The sequence below is a fragment of the Pteropus vampyrus genome, unplaced genomic scaffold, assembly GCF_000151845.1.
Source record: "Pteropus vampyrus isolate Shadow unplaced genomic scaffold, Pvam_2.0 Scaffold14, whole genome shotgun sequence".
Lineage (NCBI taxonomy): Eukaryota > Metazoa > Chordata > Mammalia > Chiroptera > Pteropodidae > Pteropus > Pteropus vampyrus.
In genome coordinates, this window is record NW_011888795.1 from 100,117 (window position 1) to 117,797 (window position 17,681).

A 17,681-nucleotide genomic window follows, 5' to 3' on the forward strand; every position below is an offset into this window, starting at 1 on the left:
TATAAAGATAAACACAGAAATATAAAACTAAAGTTTGTTCTTTTGTTCTGATAATAATCTTTTGTTTGGGTTTTGGCCCCCTACTATGAACAATCTCCCTAGATCTGATTTGAAATATTATTCTTTAAAAACTTTAAAGCAATCGGAAAGCTTATTCTATTTTCATATTATCTTCATATTCTCTCATTTCCTGAAAACTTGTCCTTTAAAATATAATTGAAAATTTAAAGTATTTTAACCAAGTTGTCGGAGCATACAGTCTTTTCATATTATATACTCTCTTCCTAATAACTCTCTTAATTACTATCCCATCATTTTGGGTGTCTGAAGTTTGTTCTTTCTCTTCAAGAAGAGTTTATATGAATAATATCACCCTAATTCTTTTCTGATACATTTGATCGCAGCCTTGATATGTGAAAGTCTGATTCAGTTTCTTTCTTTGATTTTTTGAGTATGTTGACTCCATTGTCTCCTTTAAACCACTGCTGATGAAGTTCCGATGACCACATCATTTTCTTCCCTTTATAAAGGGCATTTTTGGGGGGCATGAAATTCCACTATTTTTTTTTTTCTTTTTAATTCCAGTAATTTTATTGGAATATTTCTAAGTTCTAGTTATCACCTTAGGCACATGGAATGTCCTTTTGATATGTAGTTTGAAAATAACATTTTTTTTAATTTTAGAAAAATTTTCTTATTTTAGTATTTGTTCTGTTGCATTGTTTTGGTTGTTCTTCTATGAGACTCCTATTATATGTATCTTGAATATTCTTTACCTACTTTCTACATCTGTCACTCTCGTCCTTTTTTATTCTTAATTTCTTTTTCTAAAATATTGAAATCACAAACCTTTTTCCTAAACTATTTGAGAGTAACTTGCTACCTTGATGTCTTGACATCTTTCAATATTTCAGTGTATATTTCCTACAAATAAAGATATTTTCTTATATAACCACAAAACCATCAAAATCAAGAAAGTAACATTAATTCCTTACTATCTTCCAATGCTCACATTCCACTGAAATTTCCCCAATAATGTCCTTTGTAACAAAAGGATCTAGTTTGAAATCATTAGTTATCTTATCTGTGCATGTGAGCATTTAGCTGTCATATCTCCTTTAGTCAAGGCAGTTCTTTAGTCTTTCCTTTACTTGGTAATCTTGATACTACTGAAGATTACAGGTCAATTGTTTTGTAGAATGTCTCTCACTTTAGATTTGTCTGATATTTCCACATTAAATCCAGATTATGCAACTTTGACAGGAATATTACAGAAGATATGTTATGTTCTTTCCAGTGCACTCTTTCAGGTGCTTTATAATATTGATATCTCCCATTACTAATATTACTAACTTTTGGTACTTGATGAAGTTTGTGTCTGCCAGGTTTCTCTACAGTAAAATTCCACTTTTTCCCTTTGCAAATAATAAGTTACTGAAACCATGTACACTTCTCTACTCTAATCAAACTTTCAATTAACTCATTTATTTATGTTAGCAAAGACTCATGATATCCTAATTTATTCAGTGGATTATAATTATCATAATTACTATTGGTATTATTATCATCAATTTGATGCAAATTGATTTGGTCAGTGAAAACTCCTTCAAACTGGATTCTGTGTCCTTTTGACATGTCTCCATCATTACTTCCTTGCTTCCTGACACAAAATATTACAGAATAATTTGGGATATTCTCTACCCCACTCTTGGAACCAGCCATTTATCCAAACAGCCTTTGTAATTTTGGTGGAAAATAGTATAATTAGAAGCCAAGATCTGAGTATTAGGTGTTCTTATTGCTAATGGACTGGCACTGAGCCCAGGCCCTCTAAGTGGATAGAGCTAGGGAATTTTATTTATATATATGTAAATAAATTTTATTTATTAATATATAAATTTTATTATATATTAGACACATTTGTAACTGTTTATATCAATTGAAAATCATATGTTCATACCAATTTCTCCAATTCTAGTATTATAGAATTTATATAGTTTTCTCCCTTTCCATATTTGTAATTGTCTTCTCCAACAACGAAAATTATGGATAACATTACTCTTAGCATACCTATTCAGGTGATCAATCTCTTTGTATGTATCTGTTTCTACTACCATTCACTTCCCTGATTGAGTTCTGACCAGTCCCATGTGTAATCTCCTCACTCAGCCCAGGCTTTGACTCCTCACACCAGGAAAGTGCCCTGTGTGGAAGCCCTTAGTTGTCTCTAACCTCCCTGGCCTTGCAATGCAAGATAAATACCTTGCTGTGCTCCATCTAATGACTTTAGGACTGAACTGATCAGGATGTGGAAGGGAAAGAGCTCTTTATTTTTGATTTTTCAAAATTTCCTCTTTTTCATCTACTTGCTTTATGGACATATCATGCTCCTTCTAGTTAAACTTAATTTTTTATGTTAAGATTTTCATTTCTAATAATTTTGAATAATAATCAACTCATTTATGTTGTTCTTTCATATATTCCATCGTTTTTCTTGAACTTGTTTTGAAATATTAGGTTATACTTTTCATTTGTTTTGTGGGCAGGTTTTCCTGGCATACATTCCTTGTCTGTGGAAACAATAGTATCACAGACCTGTGATGCTTTTAAGAAGATGTTCATTATATTTTATGTAGCATTATTAGCTGTTTCCAGCGATTTTGCTATTCTGATAACAGAACCTACTGATTTAAAAAATTCTACATTTTAGAAACTTAAAACTTTCTATAAAAAGAAGACATGACTTTTTATAGTGAGGCAGAAAAATATTCTTTCTTAAGTAACTAAGTTATTACAAAGCTGTTAAAAAAAAGTCTTAAAGAAGGGCCATGTTGAGACCCCTGAAGTAGAAGCCTCACAGTGTCCCTGGCTTCACTTTTCCTTGCCCTATAGCTTAACAATAGATTGTCCTCAGTTGCTTGACTCAGAGTTTGGAACATCCCCTGGCATAGAAAGTTGCCCTGAAATTTATGATTAATGCCCTTCTGCTTGCTATTAACAGTCCTTTTGGCCTAGCATTCTTTCCAGACTGCTCTCATCTTTGTTCCTGGGTTGCTATGTCACTGGAGGACTGCATTGCTAGAGGAATGGCTCCGTGTAGCCCCTAGAAAAATGCCCAGATTTTCCCTTAAATACCATAAGCCCGACTGAGAAGACAAGGCAGTTTTTGAAGGTGTTAACCTGCTGCCTCTCAGATCATCAGTGCTCTGACAATAAATGCTTATTCTAAACAACTCAACTCCTGTGTTGGTTTATTGGCTGAGTGGCAAAGGCAGCACGAACCCTGGACTAGTTGCCCTCCGGTTTTAGTCTCAGATATTCAACATTTAAGATATTGGAGAGCTAGGTCGATTCCTGATAATTGCTTAATTTATGCCTTATTTTGTTCACTTTAATTAGATTTTTGTATTTATTTTCTTTACTATTAACAATTTCTCATAACCATTTGTCTTAACTGTTCAGAACGTACTTCAACAATTTCCTCAAAGTTACTTTTCCTTTAAATTTCCCATTTCATTTAACTAGCTATGTTTCCAATCTTTTCCTTTTGTTTCAATCAATTCATACTTTTTAGCTCTATCAATTTCCATCTTATGCCCATCCTGTATATGTTTTCTTATATTTTATTGTGAGAAAGAGTTTCATTTCTTTTTTCAGTTAAGTCTTTTGCAACCCTCTCCTAGAAATCACATCATAACCGATTTCAGGAAAACTATCATTGGGAGAGATCTAAATGTTACATAGGACATTTTCTTCATTTCAGCATTTTGGAAATTCTTGAACCAAACTATATTTCTTGTCATGAAATATACTGGGAGTCTCTGAACTGCTGGGCTAAGTAATATGTGCATGCTTATAAGGAGAGATAATGTTTAATAGCTGATTTTCTATATTTTATTCACATTTTCAACTTCTTTGTTTTCACTCCCACACTAGAAGTGAAAAGATAAAAGAAAGCTGGAGAGGAGAGTGAGGAGAAACTGTACCTCCCCCAATCTCTTTTAAACTTTCGATCTCAACTATGAAGAATAAAACTAATTTACACTCTATAATGAAATATATTAATTAAACACAAAGCTAATACGTGAGAGCAACGACTCTTGGAGAATGAATATTAAAACTAGTCTAGAGAAGAAAAGGGGAAATTTTTTGAGTAAGAAGGCAGGCTGGTTGTTTTAACTGGTAGAAAAAGGTGGAAAGCTATGGGAAGAAAAGAGACTAAAATTTTTTTAATTAGGAAGCTGCTACAGAAAATCACTGAAAGAGTTGACAAATGCCTGCAAAGAAATATCACTAGTCCAGCACAACCTCTCCATTCAGTCTCCACCTCTCCTCTCTTTTGGTTGTTAACCAGAAATAATAATGGAAATAAAATGAGGAGACTGGGGTTAAAATTCTACCTCTGCAACTCAGATTTAAATTAAAGCCCTGAAACTCAGAAAAGTTAAGTGGCTCTGGCCAAATCTCTCAACTTTTCTAGACTACAGTTTAGTTACTTGAAAATTAGAGATAACAATACCCATCTCAAAGCCTTTTTCCTTTGAAAACAAAGTACCTCACCGATTTAAGATATAACAATGGGAAAGAGAAAATAAGTTTAATATACGTTTAATTCCTTCTCTTTTATCTTTCTTTTATAATATCATTGCAATATAATTCCCTGAACCAAAAACAGAGATCTAAGGTCTGAAAGTTGGTGTAGTATACCTGAGGAACAACGAAAGAAAATATCTGAGGTTAGGGCTTTTTATAAAGGGAGTCAGCTTTAGTGTACGGTTGAGAGAGTGAGTTTAGGGTGTGGGGAACCACTTGGAACCTCAGAGCTGTCATAAAGATTATTTTAAGCTAAAGACATTGAAGATTCAACGAACGCAAGGAAAAAAAAAGCCTTCTCAGAGCTTCCCTTATCCGACTAAAAGCAGCTACCTCTGGGAAATAGGGCTATCATAGATCCCCTCTCTTGGGGAGTTTTATAGTCCTTAAGTAGATGGAGAGATCACACATAACTTATATAGACAAACATTATCACAAACTTCCTCCTAAAAATCCATTTGTCTCACTTAAATAAGAAACCTATTTATTTTTCCCACAGAACGCTTTTCTTCCCACTCCCTTTTCCATACAAAATTAGGTAATAAGCATTAAACGTTAACCATTTAATGAGCTAGTGACTTCTTTTGTTGGCTCCCTGCATGCATACAAAATAAACTCATTTCTCCTGTTAATCTGTCTTTTGTTTAATTTACAGGCCACATCCATTAAATAAAAGGATAAAGTTTTCCCTCAGTAAGGGGCTACAAGAAATCTTAACCACTTAACTAGCAAGTTACTTAAGCTTTTTATGCCTTACTCAACTATAATGTAAAATGGGGGATAACAGTGCCTACCTTATAGGGTTTTATGGGAATTAGAGGTAATAAATGTTAACATGGTTAGTACCATGCCTGGCACACAATTTTTGTTATTATATTTATATTTTATTATCCAATTCATAAGAGACTCTTGAACTTTAGAGCAGGAATTAGTTGCTAAAATTTTGTAACTTCTGAATATGGAGTAAAAAAGTAGCCTTATAATTCCAGTGCCCATATTTATTACTGATTATAATTTTCCCCAGAATAATGAGCAGTAAGCTCTAAAAAGTAAATTGTTTCTTATCGCTGGAGTTACCAAAACTGAGGGGAGTTAGAAGATAAAGTCTCTTTAAATGTTATTTTTTCATACTTAGAATCTAAGTAATAAAAGTTCAAAGTATACAAGCTGAAAAACCCAAAATAGCATTTTATGTAAGACTAATAGGCAAGTTACAGATCCTAAAAGATAAAAACTTAACTCCTACCAAAAGCTTACCTCTTTGCTCTTTTTCTGTCTGTATGTCAGATTATCAATGAAGCAGAGAATCCCAAGGGATTCATCATTAGTAAAGTGAATACTAACTGCAAGAAGATGATTCATTATCAGAGTGTCAAGCGACTCTTTTTATATTTCTTAAAATGACCAGCTCACTGAGAAAGAAAATCTGAGTCTTATCTTCAACTTATATCCTTGGCCCTCAGAGTAGTTACATACTAATGATGTGGAATATGTTTTTATAAAAAAGTGCTGTACAACAAAAATATATTTGTTAATTAAAAACACATAATTAATATTAAAATATAACATAAAACTATAGTGTCACTGTCTAATAAACAAACATTACATATGCAGCAATATAGCAAGGAGGACAGGTGAGTTTTCAAAGCACCCAAAACATGCTTTTAAATTTTAACTCTCCTATCTTTGTTCTTCCATTATTCTTTACCTAGAATGTCATTTCTTCTCTCTGCCCATCTATATCTTATCTATTCTTTAGGTTGTCAGTTAAGCCTCAATCCTACTCTACGGCATCTTTTCTCATGCTAGGCAATATAATTTACCTCTTCTTGAATTCCTAAGGCAATGTTTGTCTTCTTCTGTGCTCTGTTGGTACTTAAACCCTTGTGTTAGGCAATGGTACCACAGCTGTTGTAAAAAGATTACAGTATACAACATTGCCAGACTAAGCACTCAACAAAGTATTCCCAGTGGAAGAATCCAGATTTTGAAGTCAAGAGACTTAGTACTGAATCCTAGCTATTACTAGCTTTGTTATCTGAGTTTATTTCATCATCTGTATGTAGGAATATAGTTACATTATTTGATAAGGCCCAAAAGCAAGGCTTAAATAAATAATAAACAAATAGGCACCGAAATAAACATGAAATTATTAATCCTGTTTTGTGCTATAAAGGAAAAATATCACAGTGCTATGAGAAATGGAGAAGGAGCCGGCCATATAAGAATAGGGAAAAAGAAATTTTAAGGAAGAACAAAATGAGCAGAGAATTAGGAAAGTATCTGGTGCAATCAAGGGTCTGAAAGGAGTCCTGTATGGTTAGACTTAAGGAGCAGAACCAAGTGAAGTACAGGTACTGCGCTGTGCTCAATCACACAGGGCCTTGCAGGCTCTATTTACAGGGTTTGGATTTTATCCACAGTATGATGGGAAATATTTTAAACAGAAAATTATACAATCCAATCTCTGTATTTAAAAAATATCATTTTGGGTAAGGAACAGAGAATAGATTAGAGAAAATCAAGAAAGAAATGAGGAGAACTTGTTAGAGGCTATTAGAATAGTTCAGGAAAGAGAACAGGGTGGCTTTGGTTAGGGTAGTGACCATAACACAGATGTTGAGAAAGGAGTGGGAGGTGAAGGATGACTTCTAGACTGTGGCTTAAGCACCGTTTACAGAGACAGTAAAAGAACTGTTTCAGATATGTTCAATTTCAAACACTAGGGAGAAATACAGCCGGAGAAATCAAATAGGAAATTAAGTCTGGTGTTCAGGGGATGTTCAGAAAGAAGATATAAGAGTAATGAACATAAAGGTTTAAGCTCGAAATATAATGCAAATTCTCCTTGATATAAAAATGCCTCCATCAAGTCTAGAATAGTTTAAAGTTTTGGATAATCTAGAAAAAAACAATCAGAAAAGTTTATGAGAAATATAGAAATCATAAAAAAGAACAAAAGAAAGAAAAAAAAGAGTATAAGCACAGAGAAAGGTAATCTGAAAGGTAAATTCCTGGGCCCATTCAATAACTATCCTGGGAAAAGGGTAGCCCACTCCTGCCAACAATCAGTGGCAAGTATATCTAGTGCATAAATGGGTACCTTCGGTTAGTTAGGAGCTACTAAATATAAAAATGGTAAAATTAAATAACTATCCTCGTTCTGGTCTGTGTTCACCAAGCATTAGAGAGCAGTTCTTCCTTCCATTGATCAATTTTTACCCCCTTATTAATATCAATATTTTTACCCGGATCCCAGATTTTTTCTTGATAAACATTAACTAGAATATGTCTGAATTTTTACCATTCTAAGTAAATTTTCTATCATGCTGTGTCTTTTCAATATAAAGATTCACGTCTTTTTAATTCAGGGGTGTTTTCTTGAATGTATTATGATTTCAAACATTGACTTTCTTCTTTTAAAATTTTTTTTTTCATAAAGTCTAAAATTATGTATATGTTGCATATATATAATTGCCTGTCTTCTATTGCTAATATTATCTCTTTCACCTTTCAAAATCCTTTTTGTTTGTTTCATCTCATTTAATTTTACTACTGTATCCTTTATGTTTCCTATTGATTTTTCTACAGTGTCTCTTTGCCTTTGTGGTCCAATTTAAAACACTTGTTTGCCTTCTTCTTTCCTGGGTTCTGTTAATTCAAAATTAAACTCTTCCGGTTGTTAAGCCATCTTTGCCTACATCTATTCTTACATTTCTACTTTGTGGTCTTCTTTCAAAGACGTGAATGTACAAATTGTTAAAAACATTAAGATCAAATTTTCATCGAATTTGTGTCAATTTGTATGTGTGTGCATGTGCGTGTGACTAACCTTTACTTGTTGCTAAGTTTTGCTGTCTGTTTCTACATTTTCTTATTAATATCTTTGCATGAATACCAGGCCAGTTACTTTCAAATTACTTATTATTTATGAGTTAGATTTTGCTGGACAAGTTTTAGGCTGGACCAGAAAGTTTTGGAATCCAGAGTGATGGAAGCACAGGTTCTTTACAGTCTTTAAAACCAAAAGACTGTCACATTATATGATGCTATGAAGACAGACTGCTTTATCCAAATATGCGTTCTCCACTTCTTTACACCAAACCACGTCGAGAATGAGTTGTGCTCTAGCCTGCTGACTCCAATTCCCATGAGGCTTGCCATAAACAGGGATAATGTTTTCATACCTCAAAAACAAGCCCCTCACCTTCAGGAAGTTCAATTTTCTGTTATATTCTAAGTTCTGCCACCACTGAATATTTTCAACCTCTCATGTGTTTTTATTCTTTCCCTCTTTCCTTGTGGCTTCTGTCAGATCTCAAGCTGCTTAAGTAACCTTTGCCTATATTTTGTTGTCCAGGTATTATCTGTCTTCTTAGTTTGCTTAATGTGAGATGGAGTTGTATGGGTAGCAGAAGTATGTGTAGTGTATGTTTTATTTTCCTTGCTGCTTTTGTGAGTTTTCTGGGGGAGGTCAGGGAGCAGATACTGACTTACCCTTAATCATACCTAAATTTCTTATAAACATACAAATGGGAAGCTTCCTATAATACTAAACAACCAGTGATTACAACTAGGCTTCCATATAGTATACCTATAGGGCAAGAATGTGTTGGCCAGAAGATAAAAGTATGTCAGTTTTATTTCTTACAAAAATTAATAAATTGGCATTCTGACTTCATATATTAGTCCCTATTTGTTTGGGTACTGTGAATTTATTTGGCGTTGACCTCTTACGTAAATGAATTTATCCTTGTTCAGTTACTAAACCCAAACTGCTGAGGTTTATAAGACTACATATTATGAAATAGCAAGCAATGCTCAATACACTATTTTGATCCTCTAAAACACGTATTAGGTTCTGTTACAAAAATAAATTACACGCTAAGAAAATAATAATAAATGTAACAATTGCTAAATTATAGAATGTTTCACTTGATTCCTTTACTCACATTATTCTTCTTGGCTCCTTTACTCACATCATTCCTTCCTCCTTCGATTTGCTGTTTATGAACATTAACCAGGATGCTATGTATTCCTTTGGGTGTTTAAGCTTTTTAAATTCCACTGAGGTTTTATCGAAGTGGTTATGTTGATGTACACTAGAGTCTTATATATGTTTAAATGGCATGAACTCAAATTTTCCATTACCATCTTCTTCTCCCTAGGAACTTAGTAAGGTCATGTCCATGATACTTTGCTATCTAGAAACACACTGCAACTCAAACTTATATTCTTTCTCTTTATTTTAAATAGCAATAGAGGCTATTAGAAACATATCTTAAACCCTGGTATTAATAAATATAATCTAGTTCAAAAGTGAGAACATATACTAGGAATAATATATCAGAACAAAACATAAAAAAGAAAGTTAAGTTTAGAAAGCTGAACATTATTAAGAGGCATGTCTAAAAACTGAAATAAACAATAAATATAGATAGCAAGAACTTCATTACCTTCAGGTCGATATTGTGCAACAATTGTGACAGCTTGGCCAGCATTTTTCAAAGCAGCTGCTGCTTGCTCATGGCTGGCAGTTCTGAGGTCAACACTGTTTACCTGTAAATCAAACCAAATCTTAAATTTGAAAGAAAATTATCACACTGATTAGAAATTACAATAGCCTGTTCTTTGAGTAGAACAGATAAATAAAAAATTTACTCATAATTACTTTATCACTAAAATATTTTCTTGTTTTAATCTACTAAAATTGTACAGTAAAACAAAACATTATCATTAATCAAAGGAATTTTATTCATTAAAAATACTTTGCTTAATATCAAGTGAGTAAAACCAAAATATTCCCCCCTAGATTTTCCATAAGGTTGTCTATCAATCTCTTGAAAAATGTACCTTACTTTGACAATCTGAAAAATCAACAAGTGTTATTTTGTACATTTCATTTCACCAGTAACTCCAGCAACAGGAGGGAAATTCATTTTGTAGCATCTTCAATTCCTGCTATATTTTCACTCCTATTACTCATATCAGTTCCAATTCTTTTCCTTCCTTTTCCGAATTAAAGCTTCCACTTATTTAGAGTTAATAGAAAAACATTTATTTTAAAGTATTAAAATAGCTCAGATTTCAAGGATAACATTTAAATAGAGTAAATGTTATTAAGTGAGCAAGGTTTCATTTTTTAAAATAATTTATCTTTCAGTTATAGCTGGCATACAATATTATATTAGCTTCAGGTGTATAATATAGTGATTAGACATCTATATAACTCACAAAATAATCACCCCAATATGTCTAGTGCCCCTCTGATATTGTACATAGTTATTACAATACTATTGGCTATATTCCTTATGTTACACTTTCTATCTCCTTGACTATTTTGTAACTACCAATTTGTAACTTCTTAATCCTTTCTTCCTTTTCACCAATCCCCCAAACTCCCTTCCATCTGGTAATTTTCAAATGTTCTCTGTATCTATAAGTTTCTGTTTTTGTTTATTTTGTTCTTTAGATTCTACATACATGTGCAATTATATGGCATTTGTCTTCCTCTATTTGATTTACTCCACTCAGCATACTACCTATATCTTTTTCCATTCCTTTACTTTTAGTCTATGTATGTCTCATCTGAAGTGAGTCTCCTATAGGCAGCATATGTAAGGGTCTTGTTTTCTTATCCATTCAGCCACACCATCTTTTGACTGAAGCACTTAATTGTTTTTCATTTGAAGTACTTGTTGACAGATATGTAGTTATTGCCTTTCTTTATTTAGACTTTTGATACATATTTTTTCTTTTTCTTAAAGAAGTCCCTCTAACATTCCTGTAATACTGGCTTGTGGTGATGAACTCTAGCTTTTTCTTGTCTGGGAAGCTCTTTACCTGTCCTTCAATTCTAAATGATAGCTTTGCTGGGTAAAGTAATCTTCGTTGTAGGTCCTGGGTTTCTATCACTTAGAATATTTTGTGCCAAACCCTTCTGGTCTGTAAAGTTTCTATTGAGAAATTGGCTGACAGTCTTCTGAGTGTTCCCTTCTATGTAACTAATTGCTTTTCTCTTGCTGCTTTTAAGATTCTCTCTTTGAATTTAACCTTTGGCATTTTAATTATGATGGGTTTTGGTGTGGGCCTCTTTGGGTTCATCTTGTTTGGGAATCTCTGAACTTCCTGAGGTTGTATGTCTATTTCCTTCACCAGATAAGGAAAAATTTTCATTATTATTTCTTCAAGTAGGTTTTCAATTCCCTGTGCTCTCTCTTCTTCTTCTGGTACCCCTATGATGTGGATGCTATGTTTAATGTTGTCCCAGAGGCTTCTTAAACTATCTTCATTTTTTTTTTTTGGATTTTTTTTTCTTGTTGCTGTTCTGATTGGGTGTCCTCTGCTACCCCATGCTCTATGTCGCTGATTTGATCCTCCATTTCATCTACTCTGTTGATTTTCTCTAAAGTACTCTTCATTTCAGATATTGTAGTCTTCATTTCTGACTGGTTCCCTATTATTTTCCCATCTCCATTTTTATGTTTTTTATCTCTTTGTTAAAGTTCTCACTGAGTTCATCTACTTTTCCCCTAAGTCCCTCCACCATCCTTATAGCCCGGTTTTGAACTGTGCATCTGGTATACTGCTTGTCTCCGTTTTGGTGAATTCTTTTTCTGAAGCTTTGTTCTTTTCTTTCATGTGGGACATGGTTCTTTGTTTCACCATTTTGGCTGCTTCCCTGTGTCTGTTTCTATGTATTAGGTAGGACTCCTAAGTCTCCCAGTCTTAGCAGAGTAGCTTTATATAGTGGGTGTGCTATAGAGCCCATTGGCACAGTTCTGGGAGAGGTTAAGCTTCAGGCTAAGTTCAGTCGCAGCCTGTGCATCTCCAGGGCCACCTGGTAAGAGTCATCAAACAATCCACAAATGGTTCAACCCGTGCTGGGCTTAAAGGTGCCTCAAGAGGCCAAGTCAGAAACAAAGACTGGCTGCCACTAGTATGGAGATTGGGGCTGCTCGGCACGAGGTACAAGGCACACTGAGGCAAAATGTCACTTCTTTGGGTTTTGTGAGCCTTTGAGAGATTTTATGAAAGTTCACAACAGGAGCCAAGACAGCCCATTTGTATGGAATAAATCATTGGAAGAGGCTTGGGTGGGTTCACAAGTTGGGAGAGGCGGAATCTCAAGGAATCTCCTGGTCTGAGCAACCAGTGTTATCCAGGTTGATCTTCAGCCTGGGATGAGAGAGGGCTCAATAAAGGAACAATGGCTTCTGCCTGCACCTCTGTCTGGGAGGCAAGCCACCCCTCCAGCCCTCACCCTGAAGCTCAACGATAGTGCCTCCCTGTATGTCCCTGGCACTCCTGGAGCAGCTGCCCCAGCACTGGAGCTCAGAGTGAGTGAGTCCATCAGCAAGTAAGGTTTGGTGTGGGCCCCGTAAGAAGCTGGTTTCTGCTTCTTGCGGTCCTCTGTCTCACTTAGCTGCAACCTCCACTGGGGACTTCTCTTCCTGGCACTGAGAACTCTGGGATGAGGAGGCTAGTTGTGTCCAGGGCTCCTTACTCCTCAGGTCGGGGAGGTGGCTCTACAGTCAAGATAGCCCTCCTGGCTCTGGATTGCCTGTTTCATGTCTCCGATCTTTCTACCGTTTTGAAGTGACCTGTTATTAGTTGTAAGGCTTCTGTTCAGCCAGACCTCAGGTGACTCTGCATACTGGCTGCTCTGAGTTTTGTTATAATTTTGGTGTGGTTGCTAAGAAGGCATGCACAGCCTCTACCTTCTATGCCATCTTGAGAGGAGCCTTAACTAAGATTTCAAGGTTTCATTTTTTGAATAAAGGGCTCTTCCACAGTTGAAATAATTACTGAGGTTATAAATTCCACTCCAGAAGAATAAGCAACTTAACTCTTATTTCTGAAAGGCCAGCAATACCTAGTATATACTGCATGATACACTATCTATAAGAAAAACAACATAAGATTTATGAACCATTGTATCTGAATGTAATAAACTTTAAATATTTAAGCAGACTTTTCCCCAAAGAACCAGCAATTAATAGAATACAGCAATGTTCTTAACTGAATATTTTTTGGAAAGAAAGAACCGTCATGTAATTTTTATATGAAAACCTGTTTTGTTGGCATCTAATATAAAACCTATTAAAGATCACATACCAATTTTGGAAAATCCGACTGTATACAAGTCCAGAAATTCTTGGGATAATAAAATTTACACAAAAGAACATTTTAACCATGTAAAGACCTAGTATTTTATATTATCTATGAAAGATATCATTATGCAACTAAGTTAGAACACAGACACCTCTCAAATGAAAACCAAGATTCAAAAGCTTAATCTAAACAAATGTAACATATTGTGGTTTTATTAGCGAATATCTCTAGTTGAAGGTTATAACAGACAACACAATATATTAATAGTTCTACTCCGAGCAAAAAGAAAGTCTTCCTAATTGCCAGGAGAACAAATTAGGCAAGAAATATAAAGGAAGATAGAATTTCACTGATTATTGTAGAGAAGATTATAATTTTTAGTGAAATTGAGCATCAAATACTTTTGCTACATAAAAGGTTTGAAGACAGGCTATATAAAGTTTAAAGAGAACACTTCGTTAACGAGACTACAAATTAAAAACTTTCTTAAATATCATTGAATATTTTAATGGAATATACATTATCAAAAATATTTGAGAAGAAATGCTTGCACTGAGGCATTTGTGTAAACTGCCTCAGGGTCTCTTTTTTTACATTGACACTTAAAAAAGGGAGATATAATTTACATAAAATCCACACATTTAAAGTTTACAACTTAGTGGTTTTTAGTACATTTACAAGGATGTACAACCATTACCATGACCTAATTCCACAACATTTTCATCATTCAAAAAGGAACTCACTACTCATTATCAGTCATTCCTCCCCTTTCTCTCCCTTTGGCCCCTAGAAACCACTAATCTTTCTGATTCTGTGGATTTGTCTATTCTGTATATTTTAAATAAGCGGGATACTATAATATGTGATCATTTGTGTTTGGCTTCTTTCACTTAGCATGTTTTCATGGTTCATCCTTGTTGTAGCATTTATTAGTACATTACTTTTTATGGCTGAATAATATGCCATTGTATGAATATTACGCCTTTTATCTACTTTAAATTTATTTCTAAGTATTTCATTCTTTTTGATACTACTGTAAATAAAATTGTTTTCTTAATTTCCTTTTTAGGTTGTTCAATGCTGGTATCTAGAAATACAACTATTTCTTGTTGTGATTCTCTGTCCTACAAACTTGCTGAAGTTGTTTATCAGCTCTAAAAGTTTTGTTGTTGTTGCTGGATTTGCTAAAATTTTCTATATATAAGATCACAGCATCTGTGAATAGTTTTTTTTTATTTTGATTTATTTTCTTAGTGATTTCTCTGGATTATAATTAACATATTATAACAATCTATTTTGAATTAATACTAACTTAATTTCAATAGTATATAAAAATTCTGCTCCTATATAACTCTGTGCCCTCTATCTCCCTTGTGATACTATTGTCATATAAATCACATCTTTATACAATGTGTGCCCATCAACACAGATTTAAAATTGTTTTATTCAGTTATCTTTTAAGTCAGACAGAAGGAAAAAGAAGTCACAAATAAAAAATACACTTATGCTGTCTTATATTTACCTATGTAGTTACCTTTAAAGATGCTCTTTATGTCTTTATATGGATTTGAGTTGCTCTCTTGTATTCTTTTATTTTAGTCTGAAGGATTCCCTTCAGTACTTCTTATATGGAAGATTTACTAGAGATAAACTTTCTCAACTTCATTTTTACCTTAGAATATCTTTTATCCTTCATTTCTTAAGAACTTTCTGGCTGGATATAGAATTCATGGTAAATAGCCTTTACCTTTCAGAATTTTGAATATGTCATCCCACTGCCTTTTGGCCTCCATGGATTTTGATAAAAAAGCATCTGTTAATCTTACTGAAGATCCCCTATACATGAGTCATTTCTCTCTGCTTTTAAGGCATATGCTTTTGTCTTTTAATAGTTTGATTAGGATGTGTCTATGGTGTGGATCTCTTCAAGTTTATTCTACTTGGAATTCACTGAGCTTCGCTGATGTGTAAATTTATAAAAAAATCAAATTTGGAAAGTTTGTGGCCATTATTTATATAAATATTCTTTCTACCCTTTTCTTCTCATTCTGAGACTTCATTATGCATACGTTGGTATATTTGATGGTATCCCATAGGTCTTTGAGGCTTTGTTAATTTTTCTTCATTCTTTTTTCTTTCTGTTCTTCGGCCTGGATGATTCTTTCTTCTGTTTAAATCTGCTGTTGAGCTTGTCTAGATTCTTTCATTTCAGTTATTATACTCCAGAATTTCTATTAAGTTCTTTTACATAATAGAAATCTCTTTACTGATATTCTCTACTTGGTGAGATATTGTTCCTATGTTTTCCTTTCATTCTTCAGATATGGGTTCCTTTAATTCTTTGAACATATTTAAAATATCTGATTTAAAATTTTTGTCTAGTAAGCTCATTGTTGGGCTTCCTTAGGGACAGTTTCTACTGATTTTTTTTTTTTTTAGTTTATAGTTAAGAATTTTTACAATTTTGAATGCTGTACTTTTTTTGCCACAATTGAGATAGAAAAGTTACATCACTCCCACACAAATTCCTCTAAACCCCTTCATTCACTGTGTTTTATGCATTACCCTGATGTCTAACGTTAAGCACCTTTTCATGTACTTATAAACCATTCATTTATCTTGTTTTCTGAAATATCTATTTATGTCTTTTGCTCATTTTTAAATTGGGCTATTCATTTTTTTATTTTTGATTTATGGGAGATGTTTATATATTTTGGAGAGTATTCTGTTAAATATATGTGCTGAGAATATTTTTTTCCACCATGTGGCTTGCCTATTTGGTTTCTTAATTACACCATTTTTATGGCTAGTGTTTTAATTATCTTGTCCAAGAAACTGTTGTCTACTCCAGTGTTGCAAAGATAGCCTCCCATGTTTTCTTCTATGAGAATGATGGTTTTGGCTGTTATATTTAGATATACAGTCCATCTAGAATTAATTTTTATGTCTGCAGTAAGACTGAGTTGAAGTTCATGTTTTTCCATATAGATATCCAATTGTTTCCACATCGTTTATTAAAAATATTTTATTTTCACCATGGAAATGACTTGGCCCTTGGTCTATTTAAGAAATCTTTGCCTAATCCAAGTTAATTAAGACTTTCTTAAATGTCTTCTAGAAGTTTAGTCCTATGATCCATTTCAAGTTAATTTTTGTAGACAATGAGTGGTAAGAACCAAAGTTCTGTTTTTTCTTTTATCTACTTATTTTATCAATTACAGAGGAGGAAGTTTAAATCGTCAACTGTGACTATAGATCTATTTTTATCATTAGTTCTGGTAATTTTTGATTCATATATTTTGAAAGGATTATTAGGTACATGCACTTTAAAGAATTTCAAGTCCTCTTGATAGAATTATGCTTTATCATTATGAAATCTATCAAAACAAAAAAGAGTTTCTTCTCTTTTGTAAATAATCAGTCATCTTCTTTCTGCCCTGGATTTATTCTTGAATTTTAAAGGATCCTGAAAGGGACAGGCTGCAAGAATATGTTGATAGATCTATGTATGTGCAGGGAAGAATTAAATGGCAAGAGGAAATGATCTGAAAACTGCATATAAGATGTAATGCATGTTCGAGTAACATATATCTTGAGTTTGAGGAATATTTTTTGATTTTCTTTATATTTTGCAGTTTAAAAGGTATTATTTGATTTATATTTTAAGAAATGATTTAAAATAGTTATCAATATTGAATAGCATTGTTGACCCAGCATGTAAGTTTGTTTCTATACCTCATATATTAAAATTTCAAAGTGTTATCTAAACATTTAAAGTAAAAACAAAATAGCATAGCATAATATAGTGATTAAGATGAATCCTGGCTATCCCATTTACTAGATATTATTAGTTATTATGAGCAAAATAACCTCTAAACTTCAATTTCCTCATTGGAAAATGATAAGAATGATGTTTCTGTATTTACAACAAGCGATGGAAAGTATTTTTGGAAGAATGCCACTCTCCAATTCAC

The 17,681-nt window shown here is 33.4% G+C and overlaps 1 protein-coding gene across 3 annotated transcripts in view; it reads right to left on the reverse strand.

Moving 5' to 3' along the window:
* Positions 1–17,681, reverse strand: part of DLG1 (discs large MAGUK scaffold protein 1) — a 146,325-nt gene that overhangs the window by 42,347 nt on the left and 86,297 nt on the right. For all 3 annotated transcript variants that reach the window (XM_011381188.2, XM_011381178.2, XM_023525622.1), the window contains one exon: positions 10,050–10,152. In XM_011381188.2, coding sequence (XP_011379490.1) covers positions 10,050–10,152 — 103 coding nt within the window. The remainder of the gene's footprint in view (positions 1–10,049; positions 10,153–17,681) is intronic.